Source organism: Athene cunicularia, assembly GCF_003259725.1.
Source record: "Athene cunicularia isolate RWA chromosome Z unlocalized genomic scaffold, athCun1 chrZ_part1, whole genome shotgun sequence".
In the NCBI taxonomy this organism is placed as follows: domain Eukaryota; kingdom Metazoa; phylum Chordata; class Aves; order Strigiformes; family Strigidae; genus Athene; species Athene cunicularia.
The window spans coordinates 34,177,319-34,199,451 of NW_020799142.1; the positions used below are offsets into that span (position 1 = coordinate 34,177,319).

The window sequence follows — 22,133 nt, forward strand, 5'->3', positions numbered from 1 at the left end:
TGGGACATATTCAACAACCGATGGGACATATTCAACAACCGATGGGACATATTCAACAACCGATGGGACATATTCAACAACCGATGGGACATATTCAACAACCGATGGGACATATTCAACAACCGATGGGACATATTCAACAACCGATGGGACATATTCAACAACCGATGGGACATATTCAACAACCGATGGGACATATTCAACAACCGATGGGACATATTCAACAACCGATGGGACATATTCAACAACCGATGGGACATATTCAACAACCGATGGGACATATTCAACAACCGATGGGACATATTCAACAACCGATGGGACATATTCAACAACCGATGGGACATATTCAACAACCGATGGGACATATTCAACAACCGATGGGACATATTCAACAACCGATGGGACATATTCAACAACCGATGGGACATATTCAACAACCGATGGGACATATTCAACAACCGATGGGACATATTCAACAACCGATGGGACATATTCAACAACCGATGGGACATATTCAACAACCGATGGGACATATTCAACAACCGATGGGACATATTCAACAACCGATGGGACATATTCAACAACCGATGGGACATATTCAACAACCGATGGGACATATTCAACAACCGATGGGACATATTCAACAACCGATGGGACATATTCAACAACCGATGGGACATATTCAACAACCGATGGGACATATTCAACAACCGATGGGACATATTCAACAACCGATGGGACATATTCAACAACCGATGGGACATATTCAACAACCGATGGGACATATTCAACAACCGATGGGACATATTCAACAACCGATGGGACATATTCAACAACCGATGGGACATATTCAACAACCGATGGGACATATTCAACAACCGATGGGACATATTCAACAACCGATGGGACATATTCAACAACCGATGGGACATATTCAACAACCGATGGGACATATTCAACAACCGATGGGACATATTCAACAACCGATGGGACATATTCAACAACCGATGGGACATATTCAACAACCGATGGGACATATTCAACAACCGATGGGACATATTCATCGAGAGAAATGTGGGTCAGGGCGAGAAGTGAGAAATAATCCCGTGTGTGGAAAGCTGCTGGTCGGGCTGACTTCAGCAGAAATAAAGTTTCAAGGGGAATTTTTGATAGAATCCAGGCTTCTGCCCAGAGCAATGACACACAAAGAAATTAGAGCCACCGCTGGGATTTGGGCACACAAGGGATCTTTTGTTCATCTATAAGAGAGAGAGAAAAAAAGCAAGAAGCAGTCAGCTAGGGCACTGGCGGCTCCATTGGTACTCTGAATGATCCTGGATGTTACCCCCAAAGCTTTTAATCTGGTTTCAGGAGCAGAAATGCCTTATGCAGCACCCCAAGGTGTAAAAAACACCAACACCCATTGTACCTTGGCAGGTTTTATCAGGAAGATGGAGACAAAGACCAGAGCAGGAGACGGCTGCATTGCCCTGAAAGATAACATGTGTCCCAAAGCCCTAATAGGTTCAAACCCCACAGCCTCAGCTATTATCAATCACTAAATAACCCATCCTTCCACCACCCCAACGTTTGACTCCACCACCTCCGGTAGCAGCACTTGGAGCAAATTAACTCCACGCTGTGTATTTTGCCTAAAACAATATTGTTTCAATGAACCGAGTGTGCTTAGTCACACACTGGGTATGCAGGGAGTTTCTAAAGAGCTGGTCACTGTAAAAATTAAGAGGCTGTGACATATGAATTTTAATCACTTTGCCTTTTTCTTTAAGCTGTTTTGCATGCAAGTGATGCAAAGTAAGTCTCAGCAAAAACATCCTTTTTGGGAAAAGCTTTCATTTAAAGGGGAATTCTAATGCTTACCCGCATCATAGTAGGTGTTCAAATGTTTTGTGAACCATTTTGTCTCCAAAAAAGGACCCAATGTTGTTATACACCCCCTGCAGCCCCTTGTCCAGCCAACCCACAGCTTTCTTTCCTTTTCCTTTTCTTTTAAAATAGAATTTCCTGATGACAGGACAACAGCAGACAGAGGATCTATGCAGAGCTTTACAGCCACCTGTGAAGATGCCTCCAGTCCTATCTCATGGACACTTATCAGCTTAAGCAGGTGAGAAAGCACAGCACAATTTTACTAACACTTGTACACCAGTAATTGTCTGCACTTCTGCCCTGGCAATGGTATACTAGAAGCCCAGATAATTGCTTCCAGCTTCTCATTCAGAGAACCTTGGATTTTGTACCCTTTTTCCTTGCCACCTACTCAATCCCATTCAGTCACCTCTGCTGCATCTTCCCAGTGTGCTCTAGGCCACTAATAAAGCTAAAATATACATATATATAGTCATTACATACATATATTATATTTTATATAAGGGTGTGTGTTTGTTAATTTTATACATATCTATATGACTTTGCCTTCTGCACTGGAGAAGAGCTATTCAAGGTGACTTCGTGGTTCCTGATTATGTCCTTGCTCAGTTTTTCCTACAAAAACAGGACACACCTTGCAGCCTTCCTTATCCAGGTTTTCATGAAAAGGACAAAAGGTTTACCCTCGGAGAACCGCTGCAACTTGAAACCACACAACAAGGAAGAAGGTGGCACCATCAACCCACACACACACTTGCTCAAAGTTTGCACTATTTGCCTCAAAAAAGTCTCAATCACCATTTTCACAACGTTTGGGTTTGTTTGGTTTTTTTTTTGAAGGGTTTATTACCCCCGTGCAGTCTCTGATCTTATGGAAGCAGTTTACTGAGGGTCAGCTAATGAAGTTAGCTGCTCTGCCCCACAAACTGCACAAATATTATCCCACGGATGTGTACAAAACCATGAAAATGAAGAAGCTCCTCATTGCAAAACTTGGAGGTGACACCTCCACCAACCACCAGACAAGCTCATGCAGCCACAACTGCTCAGTAGTTACAGCTATTTACTGAGCACCTTTTTGCTCAGTGATGTTGCAAATAACAGCAGCTGTTTCCAAGCAATCTTCCACAAGAAAGCTTATTTTACCCATTTTATTTTCTTACTTACACTGGACACACTCTTGCTGAAAGAAAACCAGAGAAATTCAAACAAAATGCACGTCTGCATGATTATTCTCACTTTTCTATGATGTGATTTGCATTAAATTTGTTTTTAGAATGAGTAATTCCATTTTTCTTTAAATAGATAAGCTTATATATACATACACATACACAAGCACACACACTTTTATAGATAAAGAAAAAGAAGCCCAGAGGTCTAGCCAGAGACTGCTTTCCTGCTCAGTCACATGGCAAGTTTGACTTTCTGAGATTGCAGGTTTGGGTTTTATTCCTGGTCAACAGGATCCAGCAGACATAACAAAATTCTTTAAAAGCTAAAACACTGCAAAATGAGTGATGGTTTTACACCAGTTTAGGTTTAAGATGCTCACAGACCTCCATCCTGCTGGCTGAGCTGCCCAAGCGTCCCACTGCACTCACATGCACCCCCATTGCCTAAAGCAGAGCTACAGGTACAAAGCATCCTGCAGAGTCAGTAATTCAGCTTAAAAAACAGGTAAAAAGATGTCCTGTCCAAGGCACTACCATCCATCACATGAGACACACCATCCACGCGCCCTGCTCGAGCAGCTCCACCACTCTCCCTGCAGCACTGCGGAGGGAAAAGCTCAGATCAAACTGTGGAGAACACAACATCCACCCAGAAGCTTTCTGTTTTAAAATATAGTGTGCTTCATTCTAAGGCACATTTCAAGTTACCAGGCAGATTCCTATAATCCACATTCCAGTCTTCTCTCGGCCCCATCTGAATCCCTCTTTTGTACCCAAGCCTGCAATTACTGTAACACCATCCCGAGACAGAAAGCACCAGAGCAGTGCTGAACAGCAAGCATCTTGTTTAAGAGCTCTGAAGGTGGCTATTTCCACGTCCCCTTGCAAATGCTCCTACCCATCTACAGTCAGCACTTATGAATTGGATGGACAGCTGTCAAAAGTTGATTTACTCTGATGAGGAGGAGAGCAGAGGCAAGCATCTCTGGCTAGAGCTGTCAGTTAGCCTGCTGCCTGCAAAAAACACAGGGATGTGTGAAAGCACCAAGTCTTTCCCAGTAGAGATTTCATCACAAAAGCAAGCAGTTGCCTTATATTTCAGATGTTTGCCCAGGAAAACCCATGGGTCCTGTCCACCTTGGACAGCAAAACCCTGACATCATCTACACAGAACCATGCAGCTTGCTGCTCAGCCTGGATTCACATAACAAGGGCACAGTCCTAAGCCCTCCGCTTTCTGTAGAAAGCTCCCCAAATTCCTAAACTCTCCTCAAAGTGGTTTTGCCTAAAGCACAAGCTCTTGCAGGAGATGTGAACTGCAGGCTGAAGTCAGTTGAAGTGCAATCCATCTGATCTCCGCTCACGGCAGTTGCTCCCCCACATGCATTCCTGGATTGAACTCTGGCTCTTCTTTGATTAGAAATGCATCCTAACTCACCACTTAAAGCCACGACAAGGCAAAAAACAGCCTGAAACCCTTGGTAAATGGTTCAGTGCTTCTTCTTGATACTAAAAGCCAGGGCTGTATAAAAAGCACAGCTAATCCGTGAGCAAACCTAAACACACTGTGCGAGTCCAGACAACGATAATAGAATGATCCCTGGTGCAACAACTTTCAGCTTCCTCTCACATTCCCTTTTAGATCACGGCTTATCTGGTAAGAACAAAATCCTGCATCTGTCCTCAGCAACACAACAAACAGAAATAAAAAAGGAAACACCATGTTCAGATGAAAACACTGCTTTGAAGGACGCATAAACGTTACCCAGTCACTTCCACACTTGAAATCACAGTGTCTCCATAAAGATGACTAACATTAGCTTCTGGGTTTAGTCTGATTATCTCACCAAATCATCTGAAATGTGGTTTCCTTCAAGCTATTAAACATGACATTTGCAGAGTGGTTTTGAATTTCTTCCAGGAAACTCATCCAAGCAGCAACAGGAGAAGGATCCTCATTGAAATCATGGTTGCGCTGAACCCATGAGTTCTTGAGGACCACAGAGATCCCCATCAGCCCAACCTGCCTGGCTCTCATGGCAAATAACACGGTCAAGTCAGTAAGCAGAATTAAATAGAAATGCCTGACCTCAGAGATTTCAGTAGGAAGCAATTCTGCACCACACAGGCAGGGCTGCTGTGGGAACCAAGTCTTGCATCTCACAGACCTACAGCACCCATGGGTGAAGACAGCCACCGTGATGGGGAAATCCTATATCAACTCAGGGATATTACAGCATGACAGAAGACCCCATATGCTCAACAGAGATGAAAATCTGGAATTCTCACACTTCTCTCTGCAACTTCACTTTAATGGCACATTGCAGTATTTCATTGCGTCTTTGCCCGCTTTTTTGATCTGACAGTTCGATCCAACCCTGTTGACTGAGCGCCCGCTCACCTGGCCATCTGCTTATAGGCTTCCTCTGCCACTGCAAAGATGTGAGGATCCATATCCCCCACGTTTTGGCCACTGTACGCGTAGATGACATCATCTTCGTAGATTGGCAGGTGCTCATATGGATTGATGGCAACGAGGACAATACCTGAGAACAGATAAAGACAGATATGTTACAAACCAAGCAGAGTTAATAATTCTAGCTTTTCAGGGCTTGTGTTAGATGTTTCAATCAATTTTTATAATACAACGCTTGGAGAAAGAAAAAAAAAAAAAAAGGAAAGGCGAAGGACTCCTAATTCTTATTCTCTCAGCATCTCCTTCAAAGTGCTATGCTTTGACAGAGAGGCTATAAGCTCCAGTAGAGATACAGAGGAGGCATATGAAACTGGTGAGAAGAGCAAATATATCATAATCTTCATTGTGTAAAGCCAGACTTTGCAGGAAGAATAAGAAAGGCTAAACAGTGCCTTAGCCAACACTTCAGAAAAGCAATTCCTATGCAACCAAAGCTCTGCTAGACCCAAACAAATATCCCGGATTTTCCTCTGGCTTAAATTCTGAGAAAAAACTCGTAACAAAGAATGTACTCAAATCAAAATGAAATGCATAAATCACAGGAAAGGAATGCCAGAGCCTGCATTAAACCTGTAATGTCTCATTTCTAGAGCTAGAGAGGAAAGCTGTGCCTGCCCGGAGGAAGCAGTGAGCTCAGGAATTAATGAGAGGCAAAGCCACACGTGGTGCTACCTGTAAGCTTGAGGGAGCTGGTCTGCACCCTGCAAAACTGAAGCACTGACAAGTTCCACCTCCAAAGTACCTTCAGGTTTTACAGGTTTAAATTGTTATTGTAAGGAGCTCCAGAAAGCACGTGGCTGGTGGGAGTGGGTGCTGTGCTCACAGCCCGGCAGGTTCAGGGCTCGGGCATGCTCAGATTACAGCAAAGCGCAGGAACACTCTCAGCCAACGCCAAGATAGGTTACTTAACCCGCAATGAAAAGCAAAGGTCAGCTAAGTCACACTCCCTGCCTTCACAGGGTTATCAACCCAACAGCTTCACCACACCGTGCCCTGCTCCTACCTGTTTGCCCCTTGGTTCTGTCAGGGCTTTGCCCTCAGTCACCAAAAATGCCTCCAGCCACGGGGCAAACCAAGCTGAAGGGCTGTAGTTGCCTCAGCACTGACCACCTGAGAAGCACTTTTCTCCCCTTCTCAACCACCTTCTAACCAAACCACAAGCTACCCTGCACCCACGCAGAGCTCCTGTAGCTAAACCTCCACCTGTGAAGCCCAAAGCCTAAACCCATGGATCTGCGTTAGCACGATGCTGTGCTCAAGATAATCCTAAACCTAATGAAGCCTCACTGATTTCGCAGCTGACTGGGAGCACACATGCAGCTGCAAAAGGCTCCAAGTTACACCAGAAGTCTCACACTATACATCATGACAAATTTAAAGGAACGTCACCACTACTACCAGCCTCTAAGGCCACATATTTCAAGGGCATTACTCTAAAGAAGAGTTTCCTCTTGCCTAGCATTCCCTCAGCAAAAGTTACAGCACTTAATCACAGCTGCACGTACCAGCCTTAACCCTGCCACACAAATAGTCCCACACATCTCACCCAAATCTTGCAACTCATCACTTAGAGAACTGTTAGTCTGCATCACTACTAGCAAGGTCATCTTGAGTGCCAGCAAGAGGGTTCAACGTTCAATATTCTTCAACATAACTGAAGAAAAATTGCTGAATTGCCTTTTTCCTTCGTTTTTAGGTTGCAGTTTGTTGCCACCCCTTCACAGGTAACTGCGATCCGGAATGGTTTGGCAGGCTGCCCTCCCCTGGAATGACAAACCCAAGTTCACACCTGCCCTCCTGCTTTGAATTTAAGAGTTCAATGACACCAAAGTCATCAAGAAAAGCAAGGAAGTAGCAGTGCAGCAAGGGTTTTTTTGCAGTCTTTCAGGAGAAAAACCCGCTAGGGACATTTCTCAGTGGGACTGCATCCTTCTGGCACACTGCTGTTCTCCAGTGGCTTGCCAAGTCCTACGTTTTTCCCTACAGACTGCCAAGCACATGCAAAGCTGGCCTCAAACTCATACGACAAGACACCCCCACCAAGATGGACCACGAGGTCCGGAAGTTCACAATGCACCAAGCCCCCAAAACCCCCGGTGGTTTTGCAACCTAAAGCTTGTTGGCACCTACTTGTGTCTCCCACCCACTCCAACTTCACAGCCCCCAGACTCCCCTCATGCCACAACTTCTGGCTTACTGTCTCAAGGGGTTTCTGTGTGGACATGCTCTAACCTACAGCTCTCCAGGAGATGAACGTGTGGGCCTGGACACTCACCACAGTATGTGTAGATGTGGTTGGACTCAAGGAACCTGACTTTGAGATTGTGGAGGACTGCAGGCTCGTGCAGGTAGCTCAGGGCCGTCAGGTCATTCTCTCCAACCAGGATATCTGGATTGCGCAGCAACGGCAGCTCCTTTCCTTGGGGGTCAACAGGACATTCGTAGATCTGAAATGACACACAAAAGAAACATGAGAACACAAAAAAAGAACATCTCCTTTAATGTCTTATAACTTCTCCAAGCATAATTCCATCCTGATACTATAAAATACTTACACATCCTGCTCCACATGAAAGAATTATGCTAAATTCTATAGGGACCTGGACCTGGACAACACACTACCAGGTGACAGGTCATCCCCTTGGTAAACAGCCTTGAGCTGGCCAACAGATGGTCCTGGTGGACACTGATGGTCCACAAGCATCAACTTGAGCATACCTGAGTTGTTTTGAGGCCAGCCTTGGGGCAAATAGCCTTTGGCTAGCTCTGAGCTGTAACAGGTACCACACAGAAACCCACGGCTTCATCTGATCTAAGCCTCGTTCATGCTCTGTGAAAAGCAGCCTCATTTCAAACTGGACTATATTCTTCCCACCGGAGTGATTTCTCAACTCCTTTTTAATTCAAGTTACTTTTATACTCAAAACTTTACACTCCCTCAGGCAGAGAAGGACATGGAGAAGCACGGAGGCCCTGCTGCTTCAGTATCTGAAGAGCCAGGTCATGTCTAGAAGCATACGGCTGCCCATATGCTAAATATTTTTGACTCATCCCCAAATGAACAGCAGAGGCACCAACGAAAGAAAAAGTGTCATTTTTTTCCTTGACAGTAGAGAGAAAAAAAGTTGCCTGTGATGTTGCTTCCCAGGGGTGTCTCAGGAAGGGGTCCTGAGGCTCAGCTCCCAGTAGAGGGGAGGAATTCCAGTTTGCAAGCAAAAGGGCACCACTACCACTGCATTAGCACTGCATCACTGCCCGTGCAAACAGCACATGAAAAGCTGACCCAAGTGCACAAGCACAAGGCTCACACAGCACGTCTGACAACCTCAGGCTGGTTTTATACTTCAATTCCACACTGCCAATGCCAATTTTCAGGAGTCTGCACTCAGTCTCACATCTTAATGGCAAACACACCAGGGATCCCTTGTGATATTTAAAAATCAGCTCTTCATTCAGAAGGATTACTCTTGCATACAGAGTACAGCCAGAAACCACAAAATCATGAAAATTCACTTAAAGCACAAGGACAAAAGAGAAGCACTAAACAGTTGGGTAATGCATGTTGGCTGTCAGGAACAAAAGGCTTTCAACAGCTTCAAATCCCCCAAAGACATGTATGCTCAGTATCTCTGTCTGATGCACTCGTGCACTGTTCCCCTTCACTAAAGCTTTTCAGCCCAACATGACTTGGGTCCAGGCAAGGTTTCACACAGAAAAGTATCAAACAGAAAAACATCAAACAGAAAAACATCAAATCTGGGGAGGACCCACAGAAGGCAGCAGTCTCACACACAACCCCAAATCGAGATGTTCCTGTGTTTCACCGTGACAGTGATGTGCTTATCAAGCTACCATCTACAACACACGGTAATCCTTTAATCTCCTTGTACTTTAATGTTGCTGACTGTAAACCGAGCTGTACAAGAAGGCTAGACCTTGCAGTACTTCTTAGTCCCTTTGGTTTCCAGGGAAATATCAAGATTTAAGAGAAAAAAAACCAAAAAAAAACCCAAAAAACACCTCCCCCTCGCCCCCTTGTATTAAAACAGCTGAAGATCTCAACCAGAAGGAAGGATAGAAGGAGTTGCTGTGGATGAGATGGGCACCCATCTGCACTCAGGCACCCATCTCTGCTGGGCACCCCAGAAAGGGCACCCGTTAGTGCTGCTCATGAAAACTGCCCCTAAGTTGAAGGCTGTAGTGCTTTTAACACCCATCACCATTTTCTTGCACAGGCCTGAGTGCTGCTGCTTGGTTTCTGCAAGGTTTGTATCTTCTTGCTTCAGAAGCAAGAGAAAAAGCACCTATAAAATCTGCACTGGGGGTCACCCCTGTGGCATCTGATGCTCCCTGTGACAAGCTGCTGCGTGGAATGACTGGAACAATGGAAACACACCTGTCATGAGCATTGCAAGCACAACACATCATGTCATTAGAGACAAAGAAGAGACTTGGAAGAGGGACTGATAGACATAATCCCAGAATCATCTAGGTTGGAAAAGCCCCTGAAGCTCCTCCAGCCCCACCATGACCCTCCCCCTGACCGTTCCCAACTCCCCCAGATCCCTCAGCGCTGGCTCAGCCCGACTCTTCAACCCCTCCAGGGATCCCGGGGACTCCCCCCTGCCCTGGGCAGCCCATTCCAACGCCCAACAGCCCCTTCTGCACAGAAATCCTTCCTCAGAGCCAGCCTGACCCTGCCCTGGGCAGCTTGAGGCCATTCCCTCGGGGCCTGGCGCTGGGGCCTTGGCTCCAGAGACTCATCCCCCCTCTCTGCCCCCTCCTGGCAGGGAGTTGCAGAGGGCCAGGAGGTCTCCCCTCAGCCTCCTGAGTGAGACACGGGATTGTGAATCCAGGAGGTCCAACCGCAGGGCTACTGGGCAGGGAGCCTGCCAAGAAGCAAGGGGCAGTGACTCATGGTCCTACAAGAACATGCCTGGTGCTTCCCACAGCCAGCGAGGTGGCATCTGTGCATCTCCTCATCTATATTTATAACCGCGGAGAGGAAAAAAGCATCTCCAAGAGAAGCATCATCCATCCTTCACCCTCCTCAGAAATCTGCCCTAAGGTGAAAGAGCTAATTGGAGAGGACACGTGCAGCCAGGGCTGACCCCAGCAGAACCAGCAGCTCCACGTACAAACCAAAGCATGATCGGCGCAGATTTCAACGTGAATAACTTTCCTTGCAAGCCTGGCACATTCACGTACTGCAAACAGCCCGCGCTTGTGCTGTTCCCAAAGAAATGTTTTGATGAACAGCCTAATCAAGCGTGTCTCATTCCTGTTCTCCATCTTCCCATTAAGTAATATGGTGAAAATATTCCCCGCAGTATGGAAATGTTTGCCTGGCAGGGGACGTGAATTACTCGCCCTCCTCGGAGCATTTTCAATTTGGAGAAAGTGGCCTCTATTAACTTTTTTAAGCAACAGAGCAGATCACCCTCTAGAGAATTAAGAGAACCCTACCTGCTCAGTGAAGAAAGCTGGTTTAGCTGGAATCCCTCATGAAAAATATATTTATTCTTCCTGCTACACCAGGCATCACACATGGGAAATGCACCTCGTGGTGGGTATGTAGCATGACTGCTCCCTTCCCATAAACCACACAAATTTCGCAGCTAATGCAAATGCCATGGCTAACTTCATCTGCAATCCCCTTGCTGTTACCCAACATCTCACCCCATGAGCTTTTTCTGTGGGATAGAAGGCAGCTGCTCTCCATCCTGCTTTGGGAATGATTTATCACTGGCTGCACACATGCCATGAGCCTGGGCTGTTCATGCATTTGAAAGCAGCACTTGCTAAAAAACATCTACATTTAAATGAGTTTCTCATTTCTGTCTTTTAGAGCTTTTTAATTTTTTTTTAAGGGAGATAAGTGGTTTACGTAAGATTGCACTTAAAGAGAAAAACCAAGGCGTGGAGAAAGCTGTTGCACAGCAGTCAATTCTGCACCCTGTATGACTTTTCCATCTGTACCCAAGCTTGAGTAGATGCCACCAGCTGCACTTTTACCAATTTGTTCAGCAGCAAAAAGCATAAACTGCTATTTCTAACACACTGCCACTATGATGATAATAATAATAATAATTTTTTAAAAAAAAGATCATTCTGATATCACAGACTATTACAACTTTGGCAGAGGATGAAAAGAGATGAGAGAGGTCAAGAGCTTTTCTCACAACCTACTTTAACACAAGTGTCTGGGGAGGGAGCAGGCAGGGAAAAGCTGGAAGTGCTAAGGCAATAAAACACATTTTAAAATACTTCCTAAAAAAATATGAGATGCTCAGGCTTCTTCACACATTAATTCAAAGCTTTAAATTACTGAAAATAACAACGTTCAAAAGCTTACACTTTCATCTTCAAGTTTCAGATGGAGGCTTTTATCTCCCTCTTTGTAATCCTTGATAATTTCTGCTGATCTCCAAACTTCATCAGGGTCAGGAATCCAAACTTTAGTACACTGGAGAAGGGAGGGAAAAAGAAAGAAAAAAGCTTAAAGACAAGGACACCTCAGAAATTGAAACATCAATAAATTAATTCACTGTGGATACAGTTCCACACTCATTGTAAAGTCAGCGCAGATAAACCATTTATTTCAGTTGAAAAAAAAATATCTCCAATTTTAGGTTTTGAGGTAAATTCTAGACAAGAAGTCGGATTTTCAGTCAGACTTCTCCTGGATGAGGTGTACACCAGCTTGTTACCAACCCAGCAAAACGGGGTACAGACGCAAAGTAAACATGAAATTTAATTTCTCTGGGGGAAAAAATAAAACAGCCTTCTGGAAGCTTTTATGAAATAATGCAATCCCCCCGACCAGCAGGCCATACACCAAAGCATGTTTCTTTCACACAAAATGATAGGCTGCTCCCCCCAGACCAAGCCCTAACACAAACCCACCACCATGGTGCTAAAGCAGTCAACAGAAGACACCAAAGCCACCTTCTGCCGTTGGAGGTGAACCTGCAAACACGCTTCAAGGCTCCAGAAAAATGCTTAGATGCAACATTTAACTTTTTTAGCTTCTCCAAAGTTCGGAGAATCCTTACGCCTCCAAGAGGAAATCCCAACGTTGGACCCAGACAGCCCAACCAAAGTGTCCACAAAGGGACAAAATCCACGAGCGAGCAGCACCGCTCACGTGTAACGAGATTATGGTTGTTACTCGGAGCCACAACACCTCCTGCTAATGAGATTTAATTTGCTTTTATGATGCAGAGATAAATACTCTGCCCAGGCTGTGCAAAAGCATCTCCCAGTGCTGAACAAGTAACCTGTGCTGTGCTGAAACCTCCAGCGCTTGCTCTCAGGAGTTGGGATAAACACACTGCAGACCCAGCACTAACGCTGAAACTTCCACGCATAGGTTTCCCTCACCTTCTACATTCATCTTTCTTTTTTGCAGGTACCATTTTCCCTGCTTGTGGGTCTGCCAGGCAAGGTTCTGAGAACAAGGAACCAAAAACTGCTTCATCTCTACAGGAAGCCACCTTGAGTCAGGCTTTTGTTGCCAGACATGGACCCATACAGCCAGTCTTATGCTGGTCTCAGCCAACCAACACAGAGTCAGCAGGAATCCTTCAACAACCACTTACTTATAGGAATATTTGAGGGCATGTCTCCCCCCAACTCTTCCTGTTAACTGAAAAAAGAGCTATATAAACTCAGACAAAATGAAAGGTGTTGGGGAACATCCCAACAAACCCAAGCAACACCAGCACCATAGCACCAAAGATGGGTTTGGCCTTCATCTTAAAATCAAACCCTCACAGCATATGATGGCCAAATAACGCCTGTAGTGCACAAACCCAATGCATCACCCAAGAGTTAAAGCAGCAACTGTCTAACAGCCTGCTCTGCAGCTGAAGAGCAATAGATTTTTATATGTATCATGCGTAATTATTTTTAGAGCTCCTCAATAGCTACACAGCAGGAACCTTTAGATGTTAATGGAGCTACACAAATGTATTGCCAGAACAGCAGTTTTATCAGGGAGGTGAAAAAAAATAAAATAAATACATTTTTCTCGGCACACCATGAGCCTTCAGTGTTTGTCCCACCATGAGGAAGGGAAGCTGCAATGGGGAATGGCTGCTCCAGGACCCTCAGGCCAGTCTCCCCTGTCCCCTCCAGCAAACAGCATTGCAAGAGATGAAACATCCCTGCAGCATGGCCAGGAACCCCACCTTTGGCTGGACCATGAAAGGAGCAGGTGCAGCTGATGAGATGGTGATGCACCACTCATCTTTCCCCACCCCATGCAGCTCACCCCAGTTTCTCCAGGCTCCAACACCATGGGAAGGGCTTTACAGACCATTGCTGTGGCTCTCTCCCCTCTTGCCAAGTACTTTGCCTGCCTTTAGATCCCCACCACCATGGTTTCATCCAGTGCCAGCTCTCTCCTGGCAGGAGAAAGATCAAACACGCTCTAGAAATGCCCAAAATAGCTAGGGATCAGGATGTACCCAGCTCAAGGCAGCCTCAAAAACAAGATGCTGCTGGTCTTGGCTGCAAATTCTCCACCTGCACACGGGGCTGGGCTGAGCCATAGACCTGCCTGGACAGCTGGATACAGAGAGGGGCATGCTGACCCCAAAGCAACCCCAGAACCACGGCAGTGCTTGTGCATGCTATCATGGATGAAATTTGGGCTTACTTCCAGCAGCAGTACAAGGTCACACTGGCCTCTCTTGAAAGCTCATCGCCAGCTATGCGAGGCTCCGGAGCTGAATCACTGGTGGAGGGTATCAGCTCCCAGCATCCACCACCCAGGGACGGACCTACAACCTGGTAGTGGTGACCTTCCCACCCCATCAGCCACCCTGACCACAAAACTACAGAATATTAGTAACAGCACTGAATTTCCAAGACTCTGTGTCTACACGCACGTGCAAGGGATCACGCAGTACAGAAGGCACTAAGGCAGAGGTGTCTGCAAGGTCTCAGGAGCCTTCGGGGTGACTGATTCCCCCGCTGGGAGACCCCGAATGCGATCACCGCCCCAGCACGAGCACCGCCCGCACCGAGCACTTACCATCCTGCTAAACAGCTGCGGGCTCTTAGAGAGAATAGGCTGTTATGAATGTATTTCCCCAAGCATCTATAATGCTGTGCTCTCATGCGTGCACGCACATACGCACATCCAAAAAAGGGGACCACCGTTTTGTTTTGGGTTTGTTGTTGTTGTTGTTGTTGTTGTTGTTGTGGTGCATTTTCACCACCCTCCCCTCCTTGCTGTGTTCTAGCAGAGAAGCAAACCCTCCAGGCTGCTACACAAACCTGTATCCAAGCTTTCCCTTTCACCCATAAATCCCAAGTATGTCAAACCATAAAGCACCGAAATAAAAGCACTTTGTCATTCTTAGATCTTTACAAGGCGAGCTTTAATTAAAAACCGCCAAGGCTTGGAGGCAGCCCATGGTGCAGGCACACTGGAGCACCACTCTCGCATCACCTGCCTGCCTTGCCCTCGACTTCTGCGACCTGCTTCCTCCAAAGCAGATTCACAGGCCGTGCGTTGCCAATTAAATTCACATAGATGAGAGCCACCAGGTCTCAAAAACCATGCCCCCAGGCAGGTACCCACCCTAGGCAGGAGGAAAGCATCTTTGTGAACCTCTACTTCCATAATCTCACCTCTAGCATGACTATTCCACTTTACACGCTGTGTCCTGGCTTCGTTAACTTTAACAACCTCTTGATCTTCTGGAGGAGCTTGTTAGAAAGGGAAAGGGCAGGGAGGGTCTATCTCAAAGCACTGGGATCGGAGGATTAGACTGAATTCAGGCTCAGAAGACACAACCCTGGGCAGATCGCTTAACCTCCTGACACTCCTCTGGATGGAGGACAGACAGAAAAGCACTTTAGTCCTCGAGGATGCCTTTGAATGATGTGTTCACATTAATCATTAAGAGGTCTGCAAGCTCAGCCTCTCAAGAAAAAACAGAATTTAAAAAAAAAAAAACCACAAACCTGTTTGTTTTGGGTTTTCTGTTTGGTTTTTTAAAGCAGATTCCCAGTAAAACCAAAACGATTCAGTGCCCTCTTGCATTATTCCACCCATCTTAAGCAGAAGCTTAATAAATTCAATCCCACCTCCTGATTTGATTTAGATTTTAACAGGTGGCTGCTGCTGCAGATGCAGATTAAAACCAACATTAAATTAGAAGAGGCAGGTTTTGTTTTGCTGTTTGAAAGCCCTTGGTGCCAGTCAAAGGCACTCCCAGCAAACTCCGGCCAATGTGCTTGGCGGATGCTCCAGCACAGCAAGAAGTGATGCTGGTCTGAGCTACACCAGTGTTCCACTAAATTAAGAAAAGAGTATAATTTTTCATTACATTAAGAAAAAAAATGCTTAAAAATTAGCTATCTTAGTTTAATCTGGGCTCTCTGGTGGCTGCATCGGTCCTCGCGGCAAGCTGGAAGTCAGCAAATCCATCTTTATTATTATTGGGTTTTAATCCCCTGAGTTATTTCAGGAATGGCAATACTCACAGCTGACCCCAGGAAGTTTTCACTGCTCCTCGGTCAAGGGCACTTTTCCAGGGGCATTCTTCCAACCTGACCACAGCCAGAGAGAGGGCACAGCAGAAAACCCACAATACAAAGCACTGACTGCCTACCAATTAGGAATTCAGTAAAAAGATTAAGATACAGTATCTCACAACCGAGTTCCTCCACGCAGGTTGAGAAAAAACTTATGAAAGGACTTTAATAGAAACCAGAGACAGAGATGTGAAGGTCAAAGGTGCATAACTAAGAATGAGGTGGAGGTTGGGACAAATATGTATTTTTTTTGGTTTCTAAAGCAAGCACACTTCTACTTTTCCCTCTCTGCAGTGGGCTTATTGCCAACCTCACTCTACGTTGTTCAAAGAAATAACGTGATCCAGTATTACTGAATGCCCTTGAAGATAACAAAAACACATATAGAAGAGCAAACAGCACGAGCTTCAGTCCTGGCTTCCTCAATAGTATTTACATTTACATATACAGCATGTGAATGGTTAAGCAGCTTACTTTGAAACAGTCCAATAACTTCCCCTCAGCTCTCACAAGCTATTACTGAAGTTAAAGTTTTCCCAAACTTTTCTTTTCCCAAGCAAAAAGAGCAAAATACAAACTCTACCTTAAATCAACAGTGGTCATACCAGACATCACATGGTTTGGATGTAATTTTTCTTTTCCCTATTGATTTTTTTTTAAAAAAATCAACACATGATTAAAGATAACACCACAGAGATAATTTAAAGAGGCTCTTGCAGAAAAAAAAACAGAGGACTCTCCTTTGCAACCACAGTGTGTGGATACTAACCTCAACCCTTCCAGCTCTGCACTAAAGCAAATGAACTTTTCTTCATTAATTTGCACTGGGCCTGCAGTCCTGGGCTGAACTAGGGTCATGGCTGTATTTTTGCCCACCCACTGGCATTATGTCAGCAGGATCCCACATCCCCGTAATTAACAGGTGGTTATTTACGGAGTTATTTAGCTGTGCTAAGTGTGCTTGTGCAAATCGCTGCACCCCTCGGTGCTGGGAAGAGCCACTCGATGGGTCTGTCAGCAGGAGGGCACAGAAAGGCACCAGCTCCGGGACATTCCTGGGCTCCTGCAGCCTTAAAAATCCCTTCCACCCCACTTGGCAGTGACTCAGGAGAAAAAATCTGCTTTGTCCATGAGGCAGGGAGGCACAGGAGAGGTGCTTCAGCAGCAGGGCAAAACCCTCTCTGTTAAGCAACTTGTTCATCATTAACTTATTTATTGTTATTTACCATATTGAACATCAGGGCAGATGGCAAACTGCAATCCTCCCTTTCCCGTCCTCTGACTGAGATTTTCATCCCAGCGATTTCTCCCCTGCCTGACAGACAAGCAAAGCCCATATTTAGGTCAGAGACCCCCAACCCAAGCTGTGCCATGACTCAGGGATCCACTGACCCCTGCATCTCACCCCAGGCTGGCTTCTCCGTTTGCTCCTGGGTACCACTGCCTGGCAAACCCTCAAAAGGGTCAGGAGAGGATGGCAGAGTTTCACTGCTTGGTGCAGACCAGGCTGGAATGCTGCACACCCCTCTACTGCCTTATTTCTACAGCACCAGTACCCAATACTGGGTCATCACGCACGAGCCCAGAATCCCCAACCCTAGCTCAGCACCCCCAGGCTGGCCAGAGAGCATTCATCCACAGCAAGGACCTCTAACAGGAAAAGACCTACTTCTTCCTCGGCACAAAACCCCAAAAAGGCTGAAAGGGGAGGTTGTGATTGGCAAATCAACACTTCACCACAAAGGAAGGGACACACACAACCCCAGTATCATGCTCAAGGGATAGAGCAAAAGAAAATATTGTGGTTTACTTGCTAAAGAACACAGAAAACATTGTTTTGAGCTACTTAACACAAATGTTAACTTGCTGAGAGTGTTAAATGCAAAGGGAAAGGCAGCAGGATGCTGCAGAACATCTCCAATTCCTCAACATGAGAAAGAGCAATTTCTGTGTTTCCTGACAGAGACGCACAAACCCAAACAGCCAGGGCAGATGAGCACAACACACAGTGTGTCTCCTTTTGCCCATCCTCCTCATGCTATCAGCCCAGGGAAAGCTCACAAATGCACACCCGGACGATGACCCCATCAAGGCAGGGCTCCTAGATTTTGGGGAGCATCTCTGCTCCTCCCAGGGGTTGCTAGATTTGAGCTAGCAAAACACATGCTTTGCTGATGCCTCCTAGCTACAGGGATATTTTCCTTTCCCCCGAAAAGCTGTCATGCTGATGGATGGCTCCATGTCTCCCACCAGCACTAAATCTGCTCTATTTCTCTTTGCTGAATTTGATTCCCCTGCCCAAATTAACTCAGATGGTGATTTGCATAAAGTGTCACAGCAGGTGAGCAGTACTCAGCTGCTCAGACAAGCAGTATCTGCAGCATTTCCAATGAAGAGGAGTCTAAAAGGCTTCAGTTCATCATTGCTCCGTCGTCATCCCCCCAAGAGCAGAGGTACATCTGGCACTGAGCAGAGCAGGGCTGCAGGCGAGCCCCGACACTGGGACAGAAATACAGGGGGTATGCTCGAAAGCTTTACTTTAATTAAACATGATTTCCAGGATGAATTCCAGGACTAATCAATAGTTTCACATGTAAATAACAGCCAACTGGTGTCGTCCCATCCTCTTCCCTACCATTTCTTCCTCAACATCTCAGCGGCTCTCCTTACTGCAGGTTTAATTAAGACTGATGGGTTCAGAGCCAAGGTCTTGGGCAAACACGCAGCCCAGCTCTCACTGCAGCAACGGTCTTGAAGTGCAAAATCCCTCTTCTGAGAAGTCATTAGGTACTGAAAAAAACAGGCAGAGCCTCAGGTGCTTTGGGACAGTGGAAACAACCATTCTGTCTTAAATCTGAGGGAAAATCAGTCCCTCTCAGGCTGGGGAGCACTCACTCCCCTTGTAGGTTGCGAGACCAGGATTTGCTCCAGGCAGTGCAACAACTCTTGTATTCTCACTTTGCTCCTCTACTCTTCAAAAAACACCAAAACCAAACCTCTCTGCCAGGATCAGCAAGACTTCACCCACTGGTTACGTGCGTTATTGATGATCTAGAGGAGGGGATCGAGGGCACCCTCAGTCAGTTTGCAGATGACACCCAGCTGGGTGGGAGTGTTGGTCTGCTCGAGGGTGGGGAGGCTCTGCAGAGAGACCTGGGCAGGCTGGAGCCATGGGCTGAGCCCAACTGGGGGAGTTTCACTGAGGGCAAATGCCGGGGGCTGCCCTTGGGCCACAACAACCCCCAGGGGGGCTACAGGCCTGGGGAGGAGTGGCTGGAGAGCTGCCGGTCAGAGAGGGACTGGGGGGTGAGAATGAGCCAGAGTGTGCCCAGGGGGCCAAGGAGGGCAACGGTGTCAGCCATAGCATGGCCAGCAGGGACAGGGACGGGATCTGAGCCCTGGGCTCGGCACTGGGGAGGCCGCCCCTCGCTGAGGGGGTTCAGTGTTGGGCCCCTCACCCCAAAAAGGCCATTGAGTGACTCGAGCGTGGGCAGAGAAGGGCAACGGAGCTGGGGCAGGGTCTGGAGCACAGGTCTGCTGGGGAGCAGCTGGGGGAACTGGGGGGGTTCAGTCTGGAGAAGAGGAGGCTGAGGGGAGACCTCCTGGCCCTCTGCAACTCCCTGCCAGGAGGGGGCAGAGAGGGGGGATGAGTCTCTGGAGCCAAGGCCCCAGCGCCAGGCCCCGAGGGAATGGCCTCAAGCTGCCCAGGGCAGGGTCAGGCTGGCTCTGAGGAAGGATTTCTGTGCAGAAGGGGCTGTTGGGCGTTGGAATGGGCTGCCCAGGGCAGGGGGGAGTCCCCGGGATCCCTGGAGGGGTTGAAGAGTCGGGCTGAGCCAGCGCTGAGGGGTCTGGGGGAGTTGGGAACAGTCAGGGGGAGGGTCATGGTTGGGCTGGAGGAGCTGCAAGGGTTTTTCCAAGTGAGGTGATTCTGTCATTATGTTATCACCTGCCTTGTCACTAACGAACCATCTCACACCGGCCTGAGACCTTCTAAGGAGTGTTGTGCCTGTCAAAGTGGAGCTGGCAGCACTTGGGGTCTCACTGTCTCCTTGTGCAGTGGTGCCTTTCCAGCCTTGCATCAGGTTGAGCACAGGAGCCTGCGGTTGCTCTTGAGCGGCACCAGCGGAGGCTGAGAGCCAGCAGTAGGACAGGCAGGCTGCTGCCTGCTGCAAGGGTGCATCCAGGAGCCTGATGAAACCACGGGGTACAAGGCAGTGTTGCCCTTCTAGATGTCTAAGCTTGGATTTAAAGCACGTGGATCCACTGGAGGATTTGCTATAAACTCTGACAAAGCCCTTCCAAAACTTAATATTCACCAGCATGAGAGTGCTTCACCAAGAGACACCAGACATCTGGTGCATGTGAGACCTTTCTCCAAGTCCTGTCCCACCAAGCACCAGAGGTAAGGGATCACCATCCCAATGAGCCACAGCACGCACTGAATTTCTCTTCTATCAGGCCTGGCTCAGTTCTTCAAGATGAACCATCTGCTGTACAGGCTGTAGACACCAGGGCGGCAGCAGTTTGGAGCATCCCCCCTGGGTCCAGCACCCATGAGATGCTCACAGCCACAAGCCAGCACCACCCACCTGACCCACGCCTCCAGTGCTCGCTACCTCTTCTACAAGTCATTGATTAAAAAATCGCCACATTGCACAGAATCAAGAAAAAAAAAATCCTTGACCCCATGTCTAAGAGAATCACGATGAGATTCATGGTCCTAACTCAGCCATGCAGAGAGGGGTTTTCTGATTCCAGTAAAAGTTACTGGGGTTTCAGACTTGTTTTTTCTTTGACTAAAAAATTAAAAACCCCATGAAGGGGCCAAGTGTCTCCATTGCATGACTTTTACCAAACAGCCTGTCATATTGCAAAAAGTTAAACCCTTCCAGGTTACTGTCTGCAAATCCTTGTTGATTGGCATTAATTACCATTCTCTCACCTAACACTCAATTAAGCAAAACCTTGAGCCGTGCTGTGGTGTAATCTTGTCTTCACAGTCCCGTTTTCGATCTGAACTCCATATAAGCACCTTGATGAACACAGGCTGAATCCAAAACATGCTCAATATACACCATATACGTTTGATTATTAATGAAGTAGTTAATTAAAGCCCAAAGGCCATTTGTTAAGTAATTAAAAATGGCCTTTCGCAGTCCTCTATCTATATAGCCTTGTAATGCTTTAGGAAAACTCATGAATGTGTTCCTATCCCAGTGACCACCCTCTATTAAATGATTTTATACTAAAATTATCCTGGGAGGAGACCAGCTCTGCAGTGCAGGGCTGTCCCAGCCACAGGATACAGTCAGAGGACCACAGAAATTTCAGCTGGAAACGTTAAAAACAGCAGCTGTAACTGCAGCCCCACATCACAAACATCTTCAAAACTTCAGGTTACATGACACCTCACCCCCTACTTGAGTGCTCAGTTGTCCTCCCCACCGGGCACTGCCATGCCCAAACAGCACTACCAAATCTTTGATTGCAGAGCAACCTCTCCATCAGAGTGGATTTTCAACCTCATTACAAAGCAGTAACTGGATTAATCAACCTGTAGAGTTATCCCTCACCTCCCCAGAACTCAACGTGTTCAAAACCCTCTTGGAACACCACTCCATATGTGCTTAATTCAAAAGGGTTTTGACCTATAGTTGCATTTATGGGGCATTTCTTCAGCATTTTCTAACCGGAGGGGTGTGCTGGAAAAGCCCCTGCGTCACCTCTACATCGTTTCCTTCAGTTGCTCAGCAATGAAAAACAAATTGATTAAGGATTTAAGCAACCTACCTTTACCAGTTAGAATTAAAAAACTAAACGGTTTGTTAGCAAGGAGATATGTGATGCCTGGAGAATGGCACCAGCAATCAAGAACAAAGCTGGAATAACTAACTTTAATTAAAATAATTGAAAAGGTGAACAAATATTCATATACACCCATTAGCTTAGGAGTGAGGGCAGAGAAAGCATCTCCTGGAGGGAAGGACAGCTCTTGTGTTTTCACTTCACTGCAATAATTTCCAAGTCTTTGGGAAGGTGATTTG

General features: G+C 46.6%; 1 protein-coding gene across 1 annotated transcript in view; it reads right to left on the bottom strand.

Moving 5' to 3' along the window:
- Window positions 1–22,133, bottom strand: part of MYO5B (myosin VB) — a 151,795-nt gene that overhangs the window by 111,929 nt on the left and 17,733 nt on the right. The window contains exons 2-4 of the mRNA XM_026865867.1: window positions 11,894–12,004; window positions 7,814–7,985; window positions 5,464–5,608 (exon numbers count right to left, since the gene is read on the bottom strand). Coding sequence (XP_026721668.1) covers window positions 5,464–5,608; window positions 7,814–7,985; window positions 11,894–12,004 — 428 coding nt within the window. The remainder of the gene's footprint in view (window positions 1–5,463; window positions 5,609–7,813; window positions 7,986–11,893; window positions 12,005–22,133) is intronic.